Source organism: Eschrichtius robustus, chromosome 3, assembly GCF_028021215.1.
Source record: "Eschrichtius robustus isolate mEscRob2 chromosome 3, mEscRob2.pri, whole genome shotgun sequence".
Classification (NCBI taxonomy): Eukaryota; Metazoa; Chordata; class Mammalia; order Artiodactyla; family Eschrichtiidae; genus Eschrichtius; species Eschrichtius robustus.
Window position 1 is genome coordinate 4,926,849 of NC_090826.1, and position 24,961 is coordinate 4,951,809.

A 24,961-nucleotide genomic window follows, 5' to 3' on the forward strand; every position below is an offset into this window, starting at 1 on the left:
TGGGAGACGGAGAACTCCCCACTGGCCGCCTGCCTTTCTCCAGGCTCACCCACACCCACCAACTAATAACCTTCTCGTCACCAGTTTGGACTTGAAAGTAACTTGACCCAGGGACTAGGGCACCCGGAGGAGGAGACACTGTACGTTAATAAGCTGGCATCCTTTTTATAAATCTGCATTCTCAAGTCTGATAAAACCGGGTACTATGATGAAATTCAATTTCCAGACCTGCAAAAGCTGATGACCTAGACTCGGGTGACCACTTAACGGACAGACACTTTGAGGCTCAACCAGAACGAAACAGCCCACCGATTTTCCTCAGTGAGTGCCTCCTAAACGTGTCTAGTCTTCAGAATGACCTGGGGTGCTTGATCAAACTATGGATCCCAGGCCCCCGTCTCAGAGGACCTGAGAGAGGTCTGGCGGTGGGGGCAGGAACCTGTGCTTTCCGTCAGCAGCATCGGAGGGGACGATCCCAAGCAGACAAGCTTAGGACAATGCTGACACGTACATATACTGCCCACCTCGAGTTCTGGTTAAAAGCCTCACCCTTGTCCCCCTCCCAGACCTGCTGGGTCCGAGTCCCAGAGCAGAGGCCCGAGAAGCCGTGTTCTAACCAGCACGTGGGTGACCCCCGTGCTGGGGTGTCTAGTCTACCCCTCGCTCTCTGCCTGGAAGCCCCGCTCTCGGAGCTCTGCTCGGGCTCTGCTCATCTGCACCTGTCGAGAAGCCACAGCTTCTCTCTCTCACGACACTTCTTACTCTGCGTGGGACGGCCCTGCACACTGGCCTTTACCAGTCTTGCCCTGCAGGCATGCAGACGCACATCCAGCTGGAGGCGGAACACCTTTCTTTGCAAACATGTGCTCCGTTCCAGAATTCCTTTAGCTGTATTTTATCCCCCAAAGAGTTGTTTACCTTCCACCCAATTCTTTAATCTGAGCTCAATGGGGAATAAGGACACCTCTGTTTTCTAGAAGGGACAGTCCTTCATCACTGCCAAAGCAAAGACGAAGGAGAGCAGAGGTGGTGGGGTTTACGGCTCTGGCGTAACACGAATGTGCCTAATAATCAGGCTGCCTCACTGCTTACTAAAGCCCCTCTCTGAACCTAAAACGCAATCCCTGTGACAAAGAAATGACCCGCAAGCCCATACATATTTCAGACCCTGACCCACTTCCCTATGAAGTGCTTTCCCTCCAGTGTATCATGGTCCTCACAGCCCACGGTGACCAGGCAGGGCGGGAGCCGCATCCTCAGAGGAGCGGAAGCCTGGCCCTGGGCTGGGACAAGAAGCAGCCCTCCCTCACCCCCGATCCAGCGCTCTCTGCAACGAGCACAGTGCCGAGGCGCCATGCCAGCTGCAGGGTCTGCCCTCAGTGACCTTGCAGGACAGACGAGGTAACTGCAGATGATTCTGACAGAAAGAATACACAGGTTCTGGTCTCCTAAATCCACAAGGACCACCAAAGGGCATTTATCTCTTTATATTTACCATCTTGGTGTGAGATTACGGAACAACTTTAGGCCAAATAAAGGCCCCTGCAGGTCCCCAGCTCCAAATTCTAACTGTTAAAAGAAGAAAAAGAATTAATGGTGTTTTATCTCACAGCAGTAACCCCAGTCTCAGGTAAGCACCTCTGGTTATAATTCCCTCATTTAATTCAATGCCATCGGCCCTCGCCAGGGCTCTAAAAGTAGGGGTGGAAGAGTCTTAATATCTCATCTTAACCTTTGCCAAAGGGAGATTACTGTCTCCACAGACCCAAGGAGGCCTGAGCCCCTCCGAAGAGAGCGCTGCTGGCCCCGGGTCCCTGTCTCCCTAGCTCAGGCCATCTGCACGGTGCCCGCTGCAGTCAGGGGTGGCCGCCCTCGTGCCGCACAGGAGCACTTCCATCTGCTCTGCTGCACCGCCTGCAGGTCTCACAGGTGAGCGGAGACGGCTCTCAGGGGGCTGATGTTAAACCCACCAGCAGTTCTGCACTCGCAGTCGTGAAGTCCAGCCGGTTTGGCTGCCTCATTACTAGTCTGGGTGACTTTCGAGGCAACGCCTCAATGTTAATTTGATGCAGCTCAATTTGCTCGGCAGAACTGGCTGCTTAATGACTGCCAAGCAGTGGACCAGAGCGCTGAGACGGAGGCACCGGCCTTCCGCACTGTGCAGGAGAAGGGAACAGCCTACAGGCTTTTGCTTCAGGGAACAGAGATGCTGAGTTTCTAGACGTGGGATTTCCGGAGGCTGGCATCAGGGGGAAATCTTGTTGTTCTATCCTAACTTTGAGCTGCCCGGCAGACTGAGAGCAGTCCTCAGATATGAGACCCAGTTTTCTCTTGGGGACAGCCAACTTATGCAAGTGTGACAGCTGGCACTCTTACACAGTGATGTGGCCAACTGAGGTCATTCTGAGGGTAGGCTGTGCAGTGGACAACACGATCCCCCCCCCGTTGGCATTCTTACCTCTCCCCAGCCCTTCGCCGAAGTGACTCGTCTGAGCGCGAAGTTAATGGAACCCCCTCCGTTCCCATTCTGGGTTGAGAGGCTTCCAGAGAGGATGGCTGTGTCTGAAGCTGTCAGGGGTGCCTAAGAAATGATACCTGCTGGTAATAAATTAATCAAAGCAGCAGGAAGCGCCAAGGACAGAGCCTGACGAATACACCCTAAGTGCAAGGCCACAAGTACAGGTGAGTCCATGGTTCAGGCGTGCAGGGATGCAGAACTGCCTCACCTGCCTCACTTCTCTCTCACCCTGGCATCCGAACTGCACGTGGCCACCAAGGTCAGGTTTTGGGAAAGCTTTAATGGGCGAATTTCAAAAAACCAGGGGAGACGCAGGGCTAGATGCTGGTTCTCGGTGTCCCAGTGCCATCAGACTGCACAGTAACTTCACCCCGTGCCTCCCCACGCAGGACGTCTGGGACTTCCCAGTCCTCCCCATGGCTGCAGTGACTGACTCTGGAAGCCCCAAGACGGGGGCAGGTTTCCCTGAGTTAGGACTTCACGCTCTAGGCTGATGTACAGGAGAATAAGTGAATGAGTCTGGGGGGCAGAGACCCACCCTAACTGTCAGCGGGATGGCCTCACACTGCCACACCCAAACAGCGGGCAGAAAGACGACATTTAGCGACCCCAGGGCTCAGCACACAGGAGAGTGTGCCTTAAAAGTAAGGCCGGTTCTTGGAATTTCCCACGGAGGGCTGCTTTCTCTCCTAAAATCGTCACAACCTTGGCTCCCCCTTCTAGAGCATGGGCGAAAGTTTCCTGCTGGAGAGCCCTGAGACTCTGAAGCTATGCACCCCTGGCACTCTTGCTGCTGACATGCTGGCAAAGCAGTATGAACAAGGTCGTGACTGGAGCTCTTCTTCTTTTAAGTGGCTAACTGCATCCTTTCATAAATAAAGATGAGAAAACCCTGAGCTGACTCTCTCATCCCAGCTGCACACCTCGCAGCACCTCGTTAACCCGAGTGCCCTCGCTGAGCCCCCCTGCGCTGGGGGAGGCATCTGTGCGCTTTACCTCAATGGACTGGGATATGTGCATCTTGTTAATTTCAATCTGCGGAAAGCCACTTCCGGACACATCTTCGTACTCCTCCTCGTAGCGATCAAAAAGGTCAGTGGCGTCGATGCCAACGCTGATGGTCCCCTGGGGCAGAAACACAAGCAGTCAGCACCAGGCTTGGGATTCGTGGGATGAAAGACAATACTCTATACTTCAGCAGCCACGTGGGTCACTGGGTGCGCGGGACTCCGCGAGCCCACGGAGCACAAATGCCACGGTTCAAACCCGAACAGTGGTCGACCACCACCGACTCGTAGAGTCAGAAAGCCAGGCACGTCCGCAGGCAGCTGACTCACCAAGGACAAGTGGTAGGAAAAGCAGACTGACCTCTTTCGTGGCTCTGAATTGCTCATCTCCGGATGTAACCCACAAACGCAGAAAACAACCTAGAAACTAGCTACATGGATTAAACACTTTTAACATTCAATTCTAAACACTCTTATGTCACGAAAGTACCTTAAGAGTCTTTAAAATATAGAAATGCCTTCAAAGACAAAGAAGTGCAAACCAAATAAATTAAGAACAGCAGATTTAAAAATTGTTCCGCCTCCTGAAATTAATTTGAGACTTAAATTATGAGAAACAGAACCCCATTCTCTCAAGAGACAATAAGCTAAAATTTTGCTGATAAAAATGCTCTCTACTCAGAAAATCAATGTTTATTATTTTCTTTCACCGTCATAAGACCTTACAAATGGGCAGATACCTTAATCCAACATATAGAGACATGACCCCACACACATTTTTATTAAATTCTCTGCAGCCCATTAAAAAAAACAACAAACTTCGTTGAGGTTTAATTTACATGTAACAATATAAACCACTCCCGTTTGAAGCGTACAATTTAATGAGTTTTGACAGGTGTGTACACTTGTGAAACCACCTCCAAAATCACGATACGGGACATTTCTATCACCCCAAAAGTAGCTTGGGAGGACGTGTTCTCTCCCCGAGAAGGGGACTCGTGAGCTGGGTATGAGAGGGAAACCAGGGATGAGCAGGGAGGCCGCTGGGGCTGGAGCGGAGGGAGGGAGGCGGGACTGGGGGTGCTGGGTGTGACTATTCACATAGCAGAACGTGACGGGCGGGGTTCACCCGGGATAACACCAGTTTAACCCTGATGTTTTGGTTGATTCAGCATTTATCCCAGATGTTCATTTTTAAACAAAGTGACATCACCACCAATAGTATTTTCATCACCAACAGCATTATCGTATCGTCGTCAACAGTTGTCCGAATCTAAGCAGCCAGAGTGGGTTTGGTGGCAGCCTTCACTCTGTGCCTCTAGCATCGGCCACCGTCTCAGCTAGGTGTGTGGGGTGCAGGGAGACTTCAGGAGGTGACAAGGCTAACCCATCACTCTGCTCCCGTCTCCTTCCGGGTGGCGTGAGCAGCACCTCCCACTCCAGGACTGCGCGCAGGTCCTCGCTGAGACGGTGGCCGGACGCAGCCCACTCCTCCCAGCCGCGCCTGGCGGCGGGAGAACTATCAGAGGCTGCTGTCCGTTTGACACATTAGGCAGGTGGCCAGTGCCTGGGCCTGTGACATGCGTGAAGCATGGGAAGTTATACTAACTATAAATAGAGCAGAGTCTATAAAAATTTTGAATCATTAAGTTGTACACCTGAAACTCATATAATATTGTAAATTAATTATGCCTCAATTAAAAAAAAGATGCTAAGTGAAATAAGTCAAAGAAAGACAAAAAAAAAGAATACTACAGTATACAGAGAAGAATCAGATATGCCAAAATTTCAAATTTACTAAATAAATTTGCTCCTTGTATGAATATGGTAGGCAATGTTATGAAGGAATAAAAAACAGAGACACTGAAAGGACATTCTTCAGAAAAACAGCGGTGGGGGACTTCCCTGGTGGCGCAGTGGTTAAGAATCTGCCTGCCAATGCAGGGGACATGGGTTCGAGCCCTGCGCCGGGAAGATCCCACATGCCGCGGAGCAACTAAGCCCGTGCGCCACAACTACCGAGCCTGCGCTCTAGAGGCCACGAGCCACAACTACTGAGCCCGCGTGCCACAACTACTGAAGCCCGCGCGCCTAGAGCCTGTGCTCCGCAATGAGAAGCCCGCGCACTGCAAGGAAGAGTAGCCCCCGCTCGCCGCAACTAGAGAAAGCCTGTGTGCAGCAGCAAAGACCCAACACAGCCAAAAATAAATAAATAAAATAAATAAATTTATTAAAAAAAAAAAGAAAAACAGCGGTGACACAGCGTGGACTCGAGAATCCCAGGAAGGTCTCCCACAAAGGCGTGCCTGCTGGGATTGCAGTCCTGCACAGAGCCCCCTCCTCGATTTGCAGTGACCCAGGACTTGCTTTTGCCCGAGAGGATGCAGGGGATGGGATGGCGCAGACTCCAAGGCTAGGTCACAAGGAACCTTGCAGCTTCGTCTAGGCCCCGGGGGAAGCTAGCTACCGTGAAACAACCCAATTACCCTGAGACTGCCAGGCTGGGAGTCAAGGTAGCCGGGGTAGAGGCCGCCTGGGAGAGACGGCAGGCCACCCTTGGCCACCACAGCTGCAGTGTAGGAGAGGCACAGGCGTGTAGATGCCATCTTCAACATGACCCAGCTACCACTGGGCTGCATGGGGAGATCCCAGGCAAGAACCATCCGCCGAGTCCAGTCACTCCACAGGAGCGAGGAGAAAAATCGTTCTCGCAAGCCGCTAAGCTTTGGAGAGGTTCGTCATTCAGCAGCACGTAACCAGAACACAAAATATCAGAGAAGGATATAAACCGATTACAGTATGTAAGTGTATGCCAAAAATAATGATTCCGCTTCTGCTACTTTCTTCTGAACACCCCTTTTCACTCTCAGAAATGTCCTGATTTGGATGTTGAATGACATGGTCACCCCGCCTACAGGTCACCGTCAGGGTGCTGGCTGACCATGAATGACGTAAGCCCCCAGAGAGCAGAGCAGAGCCACCGGGTCTGACCTGCAGGCTCCCCCTGGCTCTGTGCTGGGGTGAGGAGGGAGGCAGGGTCACGATGGCAGCAGTATCACGAGCCACTGACTTACGTATGTGGGTTTCATCATCAGCCACCTCATTCAACTCACAAGCCCCGACAGTTTTCAGTTGGTTCTTTAAAGACAGGCAATGATACCATATGCAAACAATGAAAACCCTTTCACTATTTTTCTCTCTCTTGTTATTTGTCTAATTGTATTGGCTAAAACTTCCAGAATAATGTTAAATATGGTTTTCTTCCCTTTCCCAAAGAAAACCTTTGAAATGATAAACATTTGTGTTAACTCCATACTGACAATCAATGGATTCACCAGAGGGTAGAGTAGACTTCTGAAGTTTAAAAATAGTGCTGAAGGCATCACTTTCTCAACTATTTTGTTGTTTCTTTAAACAAGGCCAAAACAGTGGAAAACTTCAATGAGCCAGTGACTTTTGTGACTCAGTGGCCTTTGGTGTTGATCCAAGTCTATGGAAAATGACACCTCACCCCCACCCCCCAAAAAAAAGAAAGAAAATGACCCAGAGAATGTAAGGCTCAAGCGCCAGCCACACCTGAAGAGCCACCCCAGAGAGGGACTGGTCACCTTTTACTATTTCAGAGAGTGGTTCAGATGCCTGCCATCTGCTCTTCTTCCACTTCCAGGAAACGACCTTTTGAAAATGGACTGGTCACAGCACCAGAACTAGATAGACTTCTTCTCTATGAGCCAAACAGGGGTTTGGCTGCAACTTACAATTCATTTTCACTTTCAACATAATATGCTTTTCATACAATGAGATGTCATGACTTAGAGAGGAATGAGAGTTGGATCTGAATTTTAACAGAGGATCAAAAAGGATCGAGAAAAAGAAAAAGGAGAAAAGATAAACTCTAACTCTGGATAAATTAATGGGTTAGATTTTTTCTAACAGCTTCTAGCTCAATATATGCAAGTTTATATCCTTTTATTATTAAATCGTTACTAAATCACATTTTTTCAAATAAAAAGTTTATAAAGGAAAATACTTTTAGGTAGTCTTTGCTATTAAGTGCAAGCCACAAAACTTTTAAGGCATTTTGTTTATTTTTTTCCCCTGCTACAAGCACATTTCACCTTATTTTTCTAGAGCAGGGTAGTCGAACTTTTTCTGTAAAGAGCCAGGCAGTACTTAAGGCTTTGTGGGCAACTGCTGTGGAAACTGCTCAACTCTGCTGCTGTAGTGCAAAACAGCCATAGGTAATCTGTAAATGAATAAGCTTTGCCGTGTTCCGATAAAACTTTATTTATGGACACTGAAATTTGAGTTTCATATCATTTAGCTCCATACAGCCCTTTCCATACAAGGATGAAAAACTGTCAGTGGCATAGCCAGCAGCTGCAGATTTGCAACTGAGACCTTTGAGACTTTTTTTGGAGCTCAAAGATTCAATCTACAGCATGGGACAGCCACCCCTCCCACCAATCAGCAGAGCTAACAGACTCCACGGGGAACACACTCCACAGTTTCCCCACAGTTTCCTACTATCTTCAATCAGGTCACAGTCATTCGAGTGTAACACAGGTTGTCACAAGAATCTATTTACTTAGTTCCTCAAGTTTTGAGCTACTCAATGAAAATCACAGACTGATAAGATTCAAAGGTTTAAGGAGCTAAACACAAGGGGAAGTAGCTGAATGCTACTTGTAAGCACCCATTCTAACCTGTAAACTACAACCCCACTGGATCACCATCTTCCTGGACTACCAAATACTCCATTCATAAGTCAACCCTTTTTTTCTTTAACTGTTAACAGAACACTGTAAAAAAGATACCTGTTTGTTCTCTCATCTGCAGACTACTGCAATACTTCTCAAATTCAGCCACACATCTGAAATTCTGGGGTGGGGACTTGTATAAATACAGATTCCCAGGCGGCAGACTGATAGACTCCTATTTATTTGCTCTGAGGCAGAGCCTGAGAATCTGAATTTTTAGCAGGTGAACATACTGTGATGTAGCTGAGTTAGCTTACTAGCTTTGGGGTCTTTTTTTTATAACTGAATATTTTATTTAGATCATTGTAGATTCACATGCAGTTGTAAGAAATAGTAATAAGAGACGCCGAGTACTGCCTTCCACAGTGGTAAAACTTGCAAAACTACAGCAAACTATCACAAATCGGATAGTCACATTGATACAGCCCACCAACCTTATTCGGAGCGCCTCAGTTTTATTTATTTTTATTTTTTCATTTGTGGTTGTATATTTAATTCTATACCACTTAATCACCTATGTGGGTTCATGTATCCAGCACTACAGTCAAGATACAGAACACTTCCATTGCCACAAGGATCCCTCGGGTTGCCCTTTTGTAACTGCACCCACCTCCTCCTCCCTCCCCTCCTCCCCCTTTCCCCAACCTCTGGCTACCAGATCATTTTTTTAAATGGAGAAGCTGCAGCTGACAGAGTTTTTGTTCCTCTATCTCATTCATGATTATGGAAAAATAACAGTCTTTTCTAACGCAATTATCGCCAATAAATACATTTGGATGGGTTAAGCCAATGGGATTAAAAACACACACACTTTTTGGAGCTGCTACGGTGGAGGATTACTGGACTGAATGTCAATATTATGACATAGTATGAGTGTGTTTCATGTTTGGTAATTGCAATCATTGTTGCTTTTGTTGTGGTCATCCATGTATAATGCTTGATGTCAGTCTATTTATCTCTTGTAAAAATAAAATACAGTGTGTGTGTGTGTGTGTGTGTGTGTGTGTGTGTGTGAAAAAAACAAAAACAAAAACACATACACTTTTATCTCAGTGTCCTCCTGAAACCCTCCTCCCTCCCAAAATAACAATAAAGGAATGACAAAGCCAAAGACAAAAAGAACAGGATAACTAAAGGTGACAGATAAGAGGTGTTAACCAATTTTTAGAAACTGGAAAAGGATGAAGAGATGGTAACTGATTCTGCAGAGAAAACTGAAACCTAAGTGTTGCTGGTCAGGAGCTGGAGGGACCACGCACCTCATGAGTCGTGGAAATGTGGACCCCTGCCCACTCGCCCAAGGAGCCAAGTGCCAGAGGCTTGTTCTTTGGAGAAGTCACACGAAGGCATTCCAGGCACAGCAGTGGGGGAGTGGGGCCCGCACTGGAAATAGGCTGAGATGGACTAAACGCTGAATGGCCCCCTCCTCAACCTCCTACCCCACTCAGCTATGAGACTGCTGGCCGCCAGGCAGGAGACTGGAGGCTTCTTCTCAAGAGGAAAACCATCTGCTAACGAGAGGAAGCCTTTGGACACGAACCTCTGGCGGGGTTGGGTGGGGTGTGTGTGTGTGCGGTGCTCCACCCGAACACCCCAGAGTTAAGCCCATCGGGGACGAGCCCGGCCAAGTACATGCAGTGTCTGCTCAGCCTCACCGCCTCGCTCTTCATGGCAGACAGCCAAGGATTACCAGACATTTGAGGAAAACCTCCAACACAAAAGTCTGAAACCAAGTAAAGATCAGAAAGAACCAGAAAGAAGCACAGAATACAAATGCCAAAGAAAATGGCAAGAAATCTGTAGGTAATATCCTTAGAAAAATAAGAGATATTGCATTGATAATAAAAAACATTTACGAATGCTTACTATGTGCCAGGAACTCTTCCATTTAATCTTCTTATCAACAGTGAGGAGGCACTATTTTCTCCATTTCAGATGAAGAAACTGAGGAGCACAGAGGTGCAGTCTCTTGCGCAAGGTCACAGGTGATAAGTGTCAGGGACAGGATTTGAACCTGGGGGATCTTCAAATGCCAAATTCCTACCCCGTTACTTCCCATGAAAAAAACAACAAATCTGAGAATAAGAAAGTCTAAGAAATTAAAAACATTATAGAAAAATTTTAAAATTTTCTATATTCTTTAAATAGAAAGGTTGGAAAATAATCTAGGAAAAAAAATCTCCAAAAAAGTAGAACTAAATGAAAAATATGCAAAATGGAGAGGGAGAAAAAAGAAGATGAAATTATTAGTCCAAAGGGTCCAATATGTGAATAAAAGGAATCTGGAAAGAGAGAAAGGAGGGGAAAAAAAATACTAGAAAATGTCTCCGAACTGAAGACCACTCAATTTTCCAGGTGGGAGAAAGTCACCCCAAGATTCTCCACTGTGAAAACCCAGAGAGAAAGACCCTAAGGGTTATCAAAGGGGGAAAAGAACACAAGAATCAGGGATTATTAGAACTAGTCTTCTCAACAGCAACCCTGTAAGCTAGAAGCCTTGGAACAAGGTCTTCTGAGGCCTCGGAGGAAAAATGATTTCCAAACCGGAATTTAACATCCAGTCAAATTATATAAAACTGCCAATTTTTAGGCCTAAATAGACAAAAATAAGCAATACCTATTATTAAATATAGAGGAATAACCAAGTATTAAGTTACAGATACATACACTTTACAAGTGTGTCTATCTACACACACATATATATCACAGAGTATAAAGATATATGCTTTACAGTACTTAGCATCAAGTATAAAGTTGATTTTGAGTTATGCAAAGTCAATGTTTTACCTCTGGGAAATAATATGGCAACATCTGCATATATTATGACCCATAAATTTCATATCTAGGTTGTGCGGTATATGGGTGTACATGCATATGTGCAAACACATACACACACACACACACACTCAAGAGACAGCCTTGCACATGTGCACCAGGAAACATGCACAGGAATGTTCACAGCAGCAACGTTCCTAACAGCAAAAACCTGGAAACAATCGAAATATCCACCAGCAGGAGAACAGATAAGCCATGGTACCCAGCAATGAAAATGAGTGAGACACAGCTTCATGAAACATACAGAATTTTGGAAGAGTATGAGTGGTGGGGAGAAAGCAAGTCCCAAAAGAATACCTATAGCACGGTACCATTTTTACAAAGCTCAAAAACAATAAAAATGAAACACTATATTGCTTAAGCATACATCCAATTTGTAACAAAATTTTTAAAAAGCAACAGAATGGGGACCGTGTGAGTTTCTTGCTTGTGCTGGGAGTGGAGTGGACCCTTCCCACCTGGAAAGTTGAGTCGTTCAGTTCTGGGAAATTTCTCATATTATTTCTTTTATATTCATTCTCCCTTTCTTTCTTTCTATTGATACATTCCTTTTATTCACATATTGGATCCTTTCGGATCGTGTTTCCTTCTGGCAGGGAGATGGAAAAGGAGAGAAATGTGGAAATTAATGCAAGTTATGGGCAATATTCTTGTTTTTGGGTCAGACAGTGGGTACTAGGTGTTTATTACTATGTTATAGTTCATAATATTACACATATCTCTTCTATGTATGTATGTATATAGAATTACATACATACATACGATTATATGTAAATTATCTTTTCTTTTAAAAGACTCTTGAATGGGAATGAAACGGAAAAGAAATTTGACTTTCAGGCATCTTGTGTAAAGGAGCAACTGGAGAATGTGTTTCCTCCACAAAGAGATAAACCAAAAAGGGGAAGGTGTGGGAGCCAACCAAGGAAAGGGTTGGAGGGAATCCAAACTCCACGAGGGACGGGGCTGCTTTGCCGAGTGTCTAACAGTGCCTCTCTCGGCCGGCACTCAAGGCCAATTTGTTGAATGAATGAACACAAAGGCAGTCCTAGGAAGTTGGCGAGGAAAGTCCTGAGGTCACAGCCGGACAGCAGGCCTAGAAAGCAGAGTCTAGTCTGGACTGGGATGGGGGATGATGGAGGAGAGCTCCAGAGGGATGCTACCAGGACCAAAAGGAGAGAGACAGAACACACAAGGTGTCTGACAGATTTATAGGAAACTAATCAAAGGAACCAAATTGGACAACTACTAACACCACGGAGTAAAAACCGTATTAAGAGAAGTCAGGTAATCACAGTATACTATCAGGTTCAACTGAGTATTCGTACAGTGAATATTCATTTAACCCTAAAGGGTATTATAATTACATTGGATGAACTGAAAAAGATGTGTTGTCTGGGGGAACTATATCCTTATCTTTTCTGGCAGGAGGTCAATAGATAATTACTAAAACTGAAAAAAAACAGAGAACAGAGTAAATATGCAACTTAGAAGTAGTAGGAAATGTCAGAGAAAAGAGCTCAGAAGGGAGGAGTGGGGGAAAAGGAGTCAGGAGTCCACAAGGTGGGGGGGGCAACATTTAAAAAAAAAATAAGCCTAGTAACTATCTGACTTTCTAAACTACTTACACATATTATTTAGATACACACACACACACACACGAAAAAAAAACTGCCACACTTTAGACTTCGAAACTAGGGGCTACTTAAAAATGATGAATATCTCAAAAAGGTCTGATATGCATATTTAAAAACTAGTAAAGGACTTCCCTAGTGGCGCAGTGGTTAAGAATCCGCCTGCCAATGCATGGGACACGGGTTTGACCCCTGGTCCGGGAAGATCCTACATGCCGCGGAGCAACTAAGCTCGCGTGCCACAACTACTGAAGCCTGAGTGCCTAGAGCCTGTGCTCTGCAACAAGAGAAGCCACCGCAATGAGAAGCCCGCACATCTCAATGAAGAGTAGCCCCCAACTGCCGCAACTGGAGAAAGCCCGCGCGCACCAACGAAGACCCAACGCAGCAAAAAAAAAAAAAAAAAAAAAAAAAAAAGTTTTAAAAAAATTTAAGAAATTATTTAAAAAAGCCCAAAAAAACCTAATAGACCTCTTGTGCCCATAAGTCTCAGATGTTCCTTGATCAGGAGGGCCCAACATAACCAAATGACACCATCGCCCACAGGCTGGGCCTGGATTTGGGAGAGATGGGGCCCAGCCCTTTCCCAGAGGCCATCAGACGGCATCAGCATCAAAGGCTCAGCCACTCCTGACCCAAAGGAACTCACGCCGAGACCGGAGCACTACCTGCCGGCCTGGGATCCACTCCCACACCCGCTCTGTGAACAGCCTGGATAACTTACTGGGTTGGCCAAAAAGTTCCTTCGGTTTTTAAGTAAAAATAAGACACATTTTTCATTTTCACCAAGAACTTTAGTGAACAATGTATTCACCGTTCTGTTCCACTACCTTCTGCCATTTTCCAGGCAACTTCATAATCCATCTTCCCAAAACTTTTTATCTTTTTGAGCAAAGAAGTGTTCCAGGTGCCTTTTACAGTCTTCTAGGGAATTGAAAATTTTTTTCCACTAAGAGAATTTTATAAAGACCAAAATAAATGGAAATCCGAAAATAAATGGAAATCCGAAGGTGCAATGTCTGGTGAATATGACAAGAGAAATCGGAACTTCCCAGCCAAGCTTTTCTGCCTGGTCATCAAAGAAACATGCAGTCTTGCATTATCCTGATGGAAGATTATGCATTTTCTGTTGACTAATTCCGGATGTTTTTTGTCAAGTGCTGCTTTCAGTTGGTTTAACTGACTTGCTTCATTCTGTATGACAGTCTCTAGGTCCATCCACATCTCTGCAAATGGCACAATTTCATTCCTTCTTATGGCTGAGTAATATTCCATTGTATATATGTACCACATCTTCTTTATCCATTCCTCTGTTGATGGACATTGAGGTTGTTTCCATGTCCTGGCTATTGTAAATAGTGCTGCAATGAACACTGGGGTGCATCTATCTTTTGGAATTATGGTTTTCTCTGGGTATATGCCCAGGAGTGGGATTGCTGGGTCATATGGTAGTTCATTCTGAATATTTCTGTGTTTATACGTCTTTATCTGGCCACAAGGATAATGTGAAAAATTTCTGTCAAATGCAGTCTCGATAGTAACTATTTACTAATTGAAAATTCCACCGGAAGAGGCTATCACGGTAAGAGGCGATGTGAAATTTGCCCGTTTTATAGCCAATGAACCCGTGGTGGCTCTTGTGAGACTGTCTCCACGGGACCATTTTGTCTGAGATGGAAGTTGGAGCCTGTACTCTCCACTGTCATGGAGAAGCAAACTCAAATTTACCAGGGCTTCTAAGAACGATTCGGTCCCAGCCACTCCCCCTGCCCCAGACCTCTGCCCACGGACTTTACCCTGACACCCTGCTTATGTAAGTGGTCACGCTGGCAGGATGCGGGCGCAGCTGCGACCCACTCAAGTAGCTTCCTCTACGCCTCGTCACAGTCGGCCACCTCCCTCCTCTCCTCCAAAGACCTGCTTTCTAGCTCAGCGCTTTCCCAGACTTGGTCCCTCCTCCTTAAGGGACGACGTCCAACTTCTTCAATTTCAACAGCAGCCCCTTTCTGCCACTGAGCACGACAAACATATGGGTTCAAACAACTTTTCTTCTGCACGATTATCCTGTCAGCCCGGCCGATTCAGTTTATGACATCCGAATCACCTCCACGGAACAGACTGAAGCCGTAACCACGGGTTCATTCCGACAGCTATGATCATTAGCCATGGCAACCAAAACAAACCTTGTAAAAAATCCTTTAAAAATAATTGAGTAATGTACTCATACATCTTTTATTTTTTTAAAATAAATTTACCTATCTATCTATCTTTCTATTTATTTATGGCTGCGTTGGGTCTTCGTTGCTGCGCGCGGGCGTTCTCTAGTTGCGGCGAGTAGGGGCTACTCTTCGTTGCGGTGCGCGGGCTTCTCATCGCGGTGGCTTATCTTGTTGCAGAGCACGGGCTCTAGGCACGCGGGCTCAGTAGTTGTGGCTCGTGGGCTCTAGAGCGCAGGTTCAGTAGTTGTGGCGCACGGCCGTAGGTGCTCCGCGGCATGTGGGATCTTCCCGGACCAGGGCTCGAACCCGTGTCCCCTGCATTGGCAGGTGGATTCTTAACCACTGTACCACCAGGGAAACCCTGTACTCATACATCTTTACATCTTTTTGGGATTATGGTTACATGTCTTCCTTGATACATTATTTAACATTTTTTTTCCTGATAAAGCTAAATTTTGTTTTTCAGCTATTATAGGAACGACTGATAAGATGGCCTTTCTAAAACCAGAAAGAAGGTCTTACCAGGGAGTTTATGTCAACCTCTGTAATAGCAGAAGGAGAAAGGAAAATGAATGGTCCAGGGAATACAGTAACAATCTCCACGAAACTCTTATGTAACAGCGTCCAAAAGAAAGGAGGTGATACTCTCAGAGTCAGACAATGAAGCCCCCTAAACAATCCTTGACTTAATGCCCTGCTTCCTATGGGGTCTGGACAAGCTCATTAGGAAGGCAGTGAAAAGTCTGACTCCCAAACTGGCCGCTGTCCACAGAGAGAGATTTATGGGTATTAACAAAAGAAAGGAATGACAATAATCAATATGATGTGAACATGGCACAGAACAAGCCTATCGTATGATCTTAAGTCTCTAAAAGGCAAGAAATGGAGGTGGATTATGCAAGTAAAATAGGGATCTTCAAGACGGAGGGAGGAAGGCCAGGGGGGTCCAGTCAAGACTCCAGTCACACACAGCCCTCGAGATGCAGACAAACCTCATCGTCTCTCTGGTCATAAACTCCCCTCACCCCCATGCTGGCTCAATCAATGTGCAGGGCCCTGGAAGCCCCAGGACCCCAGCAACCTGAGCTTGGTGTTTTCCAGCAGGAAATACAGACAGAGGAATTTATTCCCACATGGCCCTAAAGACAGAAAACAGAAGCAATTAAGCTAAGGACTCTGGGGTCTGAGGATTTGACCCCAAGCACTGGGCCTCGTGGCAAACCTCTCATTTCACACACGGAGAAACTGAGCTAAGACTGGAGAAGTGGCTGGACCCGGGGTGCAGAACTGGGGCTGGGGGTGGAATCCGAAGCCAGAGCTCTTGACGCCAAGTGCAAGGTTCTCCCACGCTGCCCCCAGCATACGTGGAGCCCGTGTGCCCTGTTGGCCGGAGGGTGGGGAGGGAAAGGGGATGCACGCCGGAGCTGGGCACGGCACTCGCTCCTTCCGGCCCCGCAGTGCCGTCCAGGGCACCTTCACGCAAGCCGAGGCTCACACGTGACTGGCCACGCTGAAGCCACTGGGCCTCGGCCACCGGAGCAGGTGGAGGGTGTCAGCAGAGGGCCATTTCCAGAACCCAACTGACAGACCCCACCCAAACCCAGCCAGCCACCAGGGGGCAATGAACTACCCGACCAAGCCAAGTGTTTCCCACACGGTGCCAAATGAGACGCTGAAGCAAAATTTAGTTCTTAACCTCACCTTGGTACACGTACCACTTTGCACTTACATAGCAGGCTTGTCTTTCTCTAATAAATTAACATCTATTTCATATCTTTTCAATCATTTAACAACTTGGCGTGGTGGTCAGGGGACGTATCCTCATTTTCCAAATGAAAAAACTGCACACAGGTCAAAGGGCGAGCTCTGCGTCCTGTATCGCTGTGTCAGAGCCAGTATTTCCAACCTACAGGTTTCCCCACTTGACCCTTCTGTCTGTTCTTGGTACCTGCTCCCCTGGAAAACTCCTGCCCAATGAACTCTTATTGGTGAAAATGGAAAAGTACCCGTGCAAGTTTCAGACGGCAGTACCATGAATGGTACTGTCCCAGTCTGTCCATCCCCTACAAGCTGTGATCCTCAGTGCAGGTCTGGGTGACAGGCCATACCAAGCCCCAAGGTCATCAAAGGTGTCCTTCTCCCTGTGGTCTTCTTCTTCTTCTTCTTTTTTAAAATTAATTAATAAGTTATTTATTTATTTATTTATGGCTGCACTGGGTCTTCGTTGCTGCACGCGGGCTTTCTCTAGTTGCGGCGAGCGGGGGCTACTCTTCGTTGCGGTGCGCGGGCTTCTGATTGCGGCGCCTTCTCTTGTTGCACAGCATGGGCTCTAGGCACGCGGGCTCAGTAGCTGTGGCTCGCAGGCTCTAGAGCGCAGGCTCAGTAGTTGTGGCGCACGGGCTTCGTTGCTCCGCGGCATGTGGGATCTTCCCGGACCAGGGCTCGAACCCGTGTCCGCTGCATTGGCAGGTGGATTCTTAACCACTGCGTCACCAGGGAAGTCCTCCCTGTGGTCTTCTTAAAAGAGATCACCCCTTTCGTCTTAGGATGAGAACATTCTAAATCTTTCTGCTCATCTTGCAAAGCAAAAACAGTCAGAAATGGAATAAAAGATCCAGCTCAAAACCTCTCCTCAAAATGCCACAGAGCCGGCATCTGGTTTTCACTCAGTTATTTCTGGTTAGAAAATGTCTTATTTCTTTGGCAGCACTTTCTGGAAGTAGCAAAGTATTGGGAATCGTACAATACCTTGCAGGCATGTGTGAAATGGTCACAGCTGTGCTCCCTCATTTCACAGAAACATGGCCTGGAGACACATTTCCATACAATCCCAGTAAGCAATCACCGCACACACCCAGATGGCCAATTTTATCACGGGACACAGAGGCTCAGGCTACTGTGATGTTGTCTTTCCCCCTCACTGTTCTGAATGCAGCAAAACTTCAGCCAGCAAATCATAGACAGCACAGCATCAGCCTGCCCCTGCCACCCCAGCTCCACCCCAGCTCCCCGACCCTGAGCTCCACATGCCAAGGCTGACCTTTACGCAGACCTCCTCCAGTGCGCTGGCTGGGATACCCGAGAAGGGAACCCGTTAGCACAGTTCAGGGCACCTCGGAGATTTTCATCTCTCTCAGCATCTCACACCCCCTGACTTGGTTCAACGGGTGTTTCAAGTCTCTACCTCCACTGACCCAAAGTTAACTACATTCCTGAAGCTGTCCTCCGCTAAAGAGGACGGCAGGAGGGAAGGAGAGGCGTTGGCGCTTACAAGTATACTTTGAAATGCAGGATTCAAAGAGATGGGAGTCTTCTGAGTATCTGGACCTTTAAATGCTGTAGGGGTCTTAGAAAAATCCATTTTCTAGAACGTATTTGATCAGAAGCCCCTAACATCATGCTTCCCAGTTGTAAGCTAGCATTTGTTCTTTTTCTTTAGAAGATTTTCAGGCTGCCTGCCGGGCTACCCCGGCCACAATGACAGAGTCTGGCTGCTGAGCCCCTCATAAAACACGGCTGAACAGGAACACCGAGCCACATTCAGTTAGCCCTTCAGCGTGACCGGCACCTCAAACCGACCGAGCTCTCCTTTTGCCACAGGACTGTGGCACGCACACAGAACAATTTGCCTCTCCAACACATCCAAGGAAAAGGAGATCATACAGGACTGAAAAGTAACTTTCAGACGCAGGTGTGTCCCTGGGGTACACAACTCTGACTTCATCGGGGACTTGACTGATGGTTAAAGGTGGTCACCCTGTGGCTGCGGAAACAGCCAGGTGACTGCTATTCACGGCACCGTCGTCCTGGGGTGATGGAAGCACGCCCCTCACTTCACGGCGTCTGGAAACACCCCCAGCCCTCCGCGTTCTCTGGCTCTCCGTCTCGTAACTGGTCTGCAAGGGATCCTGTTGCCTCAATGCGTGGGTAGGTGGCTGTCCTTTCCTGACACGGACCTCTGCCTGATTTTCACGTGTCAAGGGCTTGGGCAGCAGGATTACAGGGAAAGGTCTCAGACAGCTAGCCTGCGTTTCTGCTCAGGAAGTCTCCTGGCTTCCGGGAAAACCAGGGGATTGGTGTTGCCTTCACTCCGGCTCATCACCAGCAGCTCTGCTGATAGCTTTCCAGGCAGATCCTACTCTTGAGACGCAGTAAGCAAAATGCTGTTCCACCCGATTCTGTATGTTATTACGATAAAAGGCCACCAGCACTAATTATTTTAGATCTGCCGTCTGGGAATCGCGCCTCACAACCCTTCCCTCCAGAACTGGCCCGGCTCACCTTGGGGTTGGTTCGCTGCTGCAGCCGCCTCTCTTCCCTTTCTCTCTGCAGCCGTTCAAACTCTTCTCTGATTTCGGCTGGTGTCCTCCTCCTTTCCACAACCTGCAGGCAGAATCGGGAGGACAGTCAGCAAAGGACCCAGAAAGCGAGGAAAACACACAAGAGCCGGTGTCATTAACCGTGTCCCGCCGTTCCCTTCCCCCAGGATGGTTAAGAGCCGCCAGTGAGACCGTGGGGATTTTCCCTTCCGACGGCCCGGTCCCTGGTGAAGCCAGGTTCACCGTCACACCCGCTCAGTCCCAAGGTTGTGCTTTCCCTCAGCTCTCCAGAGACTGAAGCATTATTGTCTTCATTTTAGTCACTTATCTCCAAGGCTGCAGGAATCTTACAAAGAAAACATCACCTTAAGTGTCACAGTTTAGATTTCCTAATGAGCCCCAGGTAACACATGCTGAAAAGTGTCAAGATGGAGGCGAGGTCATCCACAATGGCACTGGCACGTCTCCCTCGTGTGCTGGGGCCACCACCAGAGGTGCCCCTTGAGAATCCTGGACCAAGGGACCTTAAGCCATGAGGTCTGGGTGTTTTAGAATCAGGGGACTCTTCCAATACTCAGGTACCAATCGGCAGACCACGCTAGCCCTCGGGGATGCACAGGGATGTCAGATCTGTGAGGAGGTAAGGCATCCCACATCAGCCTTTCTGAGCTCATCACAAAAGCAAGACAGCCCAGTTGAGATTTCAAACAGGCAGGGAAGGGCCACGGGGGCCTCGGGTACCATGCCCGTGAGAGAGGAAAGCAGACCACATCATTTCCGAGGGCCCCGAACGCTACGGCCTGTGAGAAACACAGAGAGTGGGAGCAGGACAAACATGACCGAAGTCACTGGATGCATGATGGGGGAAAAGACCACACAGCACTGACCCGGTATTAGTGGGAGAAATACCGGGGAGTCCTAAGAGGCTGCTCAGGGAACACCTACAAAGGTAGGTGAGGTGAGAAAAAGCTATCTTGGAAATCAGAAGTTTTAAAAATTATTCAAAAAAATGCATGCTTATAGCAAAAAAATAGTACAGAAAGATATGAAGCAAAAAGTACAATTCCCCCTCAGCCACACTCCTCCTCCTCGCAGGCTAACATTTAATTTTTTATGTGTCTTCCTAAAAACCTATGCATATGTATGTATGTATATATATTACAGTAAATGGGGTTTTGTGCAACTTGATTTTATTATTCAGCATTACAGAAAAATAAATACAAGAACTGGCCTATCCAAAAAAACTGAGAAATCTGTTCACTATCACTTTCAGCAAGTACGCAGAAAAAAATAACAAAAACATTTTCTCCTCTCCCATATAAATTGTTAATTACCAAAAAGGGGGAGGTGTTTCTTTCAATGGAAGTTTTAAAATAAAAACACTGTTAAAATAATCCAAGAACAAACTGAAAGTCCAAATGGCACGACCATGATTGCTCTGTGACCTCACAAAAACATTCTCGGTTATATTTAACCAATGTGGCACGCTCACTCCGCTAGTTCTTAAAAATACTGAGCTGTGTGCATCTTTTTTTTTTGGCTGCTCCGCGCAGCTTGCGGGATCTTAGTTCCCACACCAGGGATCGAACCCGGGCCCCCGGCAGTGGAGGCGCAGAGTCCTAACCACTGGACCACCAGGGAAGTCCCCGTGTGCACCTATTTATGGTGCTTTCGCTTCCCCAAAGTTACCCCATCTTGGACTGATGGGGTGCTTCCTCCACGGGGCCCAGAGCAGAACAAGATTCGCTTTCAGGAATTCTAGCTGTTGGACCTTTGCAAATGACTTTCTCTCTGCCACGCTCTGTGAGAGATGAAGAGGCAAATATTCCAAAGGTGTTAAGTCATCCCATTTCCAGTCGTATTTTACAGAAGTTCTGCAAACAGCTGGTACATAATCAGAGCTAACTGCAAAGTCAAAATGGCTGACCCCTCTGAAGCCATGAAGAACTTGGCCAGGCATCTCATTCTAGCTCCCACAGGCCCTGACGGCCTTTACTATTTATACTTTCTTTACACAGGGTACGTGTTAAGAATGGTGGAGAATGGAAGAAAGCTAAGCCAGCTGCAAGTCACTTTTTCCCCCTTCAGTAACCCTAAGACATCTGCACCCCAAAACTGCATTACGGTTGGAAAGTACTAGACATTTTCTTTTTTTTTTAAATTTTATTTAATTTATTTTTTTATACAGCAGGTTCTTACTAGTTATCCATTTTATACACATCAGTGTATGTATGTCAATCCCAATCTCCCAATTCATCACACCACCACCCCCCACCCCGCTGCTGCTTTCCCCCCTTGGTGTCCATATGTTTTTTCTCTACTTCTGTGTCTCAATTTCTGCTCTGCAAACCGGTTCATCTGGACCATTTTCTAGGTTCCACATACATGCGTTAATATACGATATTTGTTTTTCTCTTTCTGACTTACTTCACTCTGTATGACAGTCTCTAGATTCATCCATGTCTCTACAAATGACCCAATTTCGTTCCTTTTTATGGCTGAGTAATAGTCCGTTGTATATATGTACCACAACTTCTTTATCCATTCGTCTGTCGATGGGCATTTAGGTTGCTTCCATGACCTGGCTATTGTAAATAGTGCTGCAGTGAACACTGGGGTGCATGTGTCTTTTTGAATTATGGTTTTCTCTGGGTATATGCCCAGTAGTGGGATTGCAGGGTCATATGGTAATTCTATTTTTAGTTTTTTAAGGAACCTCCATACTGTTCTCCATAGTGGCTGTATCAATTTACATTCCCACCAACAGTGCAAGAGGGTTCCCTTTTCTCCACACCCTCTCCAGCATTTGTTGTTTGTAGATTTTCTGATGATGCCCATTCTAACCGGTGTGAGGTGATATCTCATAGTAGTTCTGACTTGCATTTCTCTAACAATTAGTGATGTTGAGCAGCTTTTCATGTGCCTCTTGGCCATCTGTATGTCTTCTTTGAAGAAATGTCTATTTAGGTCTTCTGCCCATTTTTGGATTGGCTTGTTTTTTCAATATTGAGCTGCATGAGCTGTTTATATATTTTGGACATTAATCCTTTGCCCGTTGATTCGTTTGCAAATATTTTCTCCCATTCTGAGGGTTGTCTTTTCGTCTTGTTTATGGTTTCCTTTGCTGTGCAAAACCTTTTAAGTTTCATTAGGTCCCATTTGTTTATTCTTGTTTTTATTTCCATTACTCTAGGAGATGGATCAAAAAATATCTTGCTGTGATTTATGTCGTCAAAGAGTGTTCTTCCTATGTTTTCCTCTAAGAGTTTTATAGTGCCCCGTCTTACATTTAGGTCTCTAACCCACTTTGAGTTTATTTTTGTGTATGGTGTTAGGGAGTGTTTTAATTTCATTCTTTTACATGTAGCTGTCCAGTTTTCCCAGCACCACTTATTGAAGAGACCGTCTTTTCTCCATTGTATATCCTTGCCTCCTTTGTCATAGATTAGTTGACCATAGACAATTTCAATGTTTTTCGTCAACAGAGTGTATCATATGCCGCCCGTGTATCCATATACCTGTACTGTGCACCTTGATCATTGACCAACTAGGTCTACCCTGTGCTAGTTAGGATGACTTACTCTGTAGATGAGGTCTCTGTAGAGAGACCTGTAAAAGCAGGTGGCACAGTGGGAAGAGGACAGAGACCTAGGCTCTCCGACACCACCTGAACCTCCTGGGAGACCTCAGGTGAGTCGCTTCGCTCTCTAAGCTTCAGTTCCCTCCTATAAATGAGGGGGATTAAAACTACACGATTCCTGAGGTGCTGTCTGGTTTGAAAATTCTATGATTCTAGTGAGTCAACTTTTTATTTTGGAATAATTTTAGAAAATTATTTAGAACTTTAGAGAAGTTACAAAGATAGTACAGAAAGTTCTCGTCTACCCTTCACCGAGCCTCCCCCAAATGTTAACGTCTAACAGAACCATGGAACAAACATCTGTCAAATCTAGGAAAGCAAGATTAGTACATTACTACTAACTAAACCCAGACTTCTGGGATTTCACGAGTCTTTCCACGAACGTCGCTGTTATGCCCTAGGATCTGATCCAGGACCCAGGATTGTATTTAGTCACATGTCTTGTTAGTCTCCTCCCATCTGTGGGAGTTTCTGTCTTCGTTTTCATGACCTTGACCATATTACAGCTCTTAATGCAGGCTGACTTTCCCAGACACTGTAAGAATGATGTCAGGCAGATAGAGCCTGGTTCCCCCGCTGCGGCCTGCGAAGCCGCCGTCCCTGCCCTGCCACCGCTGCCCGTGTCACTGCCGCCTCGGGACCGGCTGTGTGATTAGGCCACAATCTTCAACGAGTAGATATATTCCTCAGTTCTGTGGTGTTCTTGGTCACACATTTATGGAGTTTCTGAAGGGCAGTGGAGATTACTGCCAGGCACAGCACAACCTCTATGCAGACAAGTGAACTGTATAACTTCATTACTACTCCACCACGAAGCCCCCATAAGAGTGGTGAACCTGGACACAGAAGTGTCGAATTGAAATCCACAGAGCATTTTTTACAAGAGTTCTGACCTAGACAGGGTAAACCTCAGTGCACTTCCTTTCTACTGCCTCAGTATTACTGGATTGAAGAATTGCTGTTTCTTGTTAGGAGGGTCATTTCATTTCCCATTACTCCCAACTTCATATTCAAGACCACTGAGAATTTCAAGTGGAGTGTACTGAAGTAGACTCAGTTTCTTTGCACCATTTCTGTATTCAATTTTTAAAATTCTCTCATAACCCTATTGAGTGTTTTTTAACTAAATTAACATGGATCGAATGAACCACCCAGCTTCTGTGGAAATCACTTACGAGAACCTGAGATTTCTTATTACACACAATCCAACTAATGCGACCTTAAACAAATTTATAGAGGAACTTAAGAAGTATGGAGTTACCACAATAGTAAGAGTATGTGAAGCAACTTATGACACTCCTCTTGTGGAGAAAGAACGCATCCATGTTCTTGATTGGCCTTCTGATGATGGCGTACCACCATCTAACCGGATTGTTGATGACTGGTTAAGTCTTGTGAAAATTAAGTTTTGTGAAGACGCTGGTTGTTGCAATTGCTGTTCATTGTGTTGCAGGCCTTGGGAGAGCTCCAGTGCTTGTCGCCCTAGCGTTAATTGAAGGTGGAATGAAATATGAAGATGCATTACAGTTCATAAGACAAAAGCAGCGTGGAGCTTTTAACAGCAAGCTTTTGTATTTGGAGAAGTATTGTCCTGAAATGCGGCTGCACTTTAAAGACTCCAATGGTCATAGAAACAACTGTCGCATTCAATAAAACCGGGGTGCCTGATGCCATTGCTTGGAAGTGGAACCTAGACAGGACGGAATTTGTCGTACATGTTAGCCAGCACGTTGGCTTGGTAAAGTCTGATGAAGCTTCCATAGGAGTGTTGAAAAGCAGTTTTACCAGGCCACAAAGCTGGCAGAATTGCAACCTCTCTGTTTGGGCTATGATCAACCTACTTGGACACTTAGCAAAGGATTCTTGCTGTTCAGCATTTAAAATGGGCTTATCGTTTGTACCAACTGACCTTTCGCTCCTCTAAATGTACTCTGACGTCTGCAAGGCCCCTCCGACTTGTATGGCTTCCACTCCACTTGCCAGCTGTTACCAGACTCAATACTGCCTGAACATTCACCGCTCAAAGCTGGAG

General features: G+C 46.4%; 1 protein-coding gene and 1 pseudogene across 1 annotated transcript in view; one reads left to right on the forward strand and one right to left on the reverse strand.

Moving 5' to 3' along the window:
- DNAJC11 (DnaJ heat shock protein family (Hsp40) member C11) overlaps nucleotides 1-24,961 on the reverse strand; it is a 64,865-nt gene that overhangs the window by 8,981 nt on the left and 30,923 nt on the right. Inside the window, exons 4-7 of the mRNA XM_068538790.1 lie at nucleotides 19,252-19,353; nucleotides 3,515-3,643; nucleotides 2,459-2,581; nucleotides 1,496-1,569 (exon numbers count right to left, since the gene is read on the reverse strand). Coding sequence (XP_068394891.1) covers nucleotides 1,496-1,569; nucleotides 2,459-2,581; nucleotides 3,515-3,643; nucleotides 19,252-19,353 — 428 coding nt within the window. The remainder of the gene's footprint in view (nucleotides 1-1,495; nucleotides 1,570-2,458; nucleotides 2,582-3,514; nucleotides 3,644-19,251; nucleotides 19,354-24,961) is intronic.
- On the forward strand, nucleotides 24,063-24,582 carry LOC137760822 (protein tyrosine phosphatase type IVA 1 pseudogene; annotated as a pseudogene).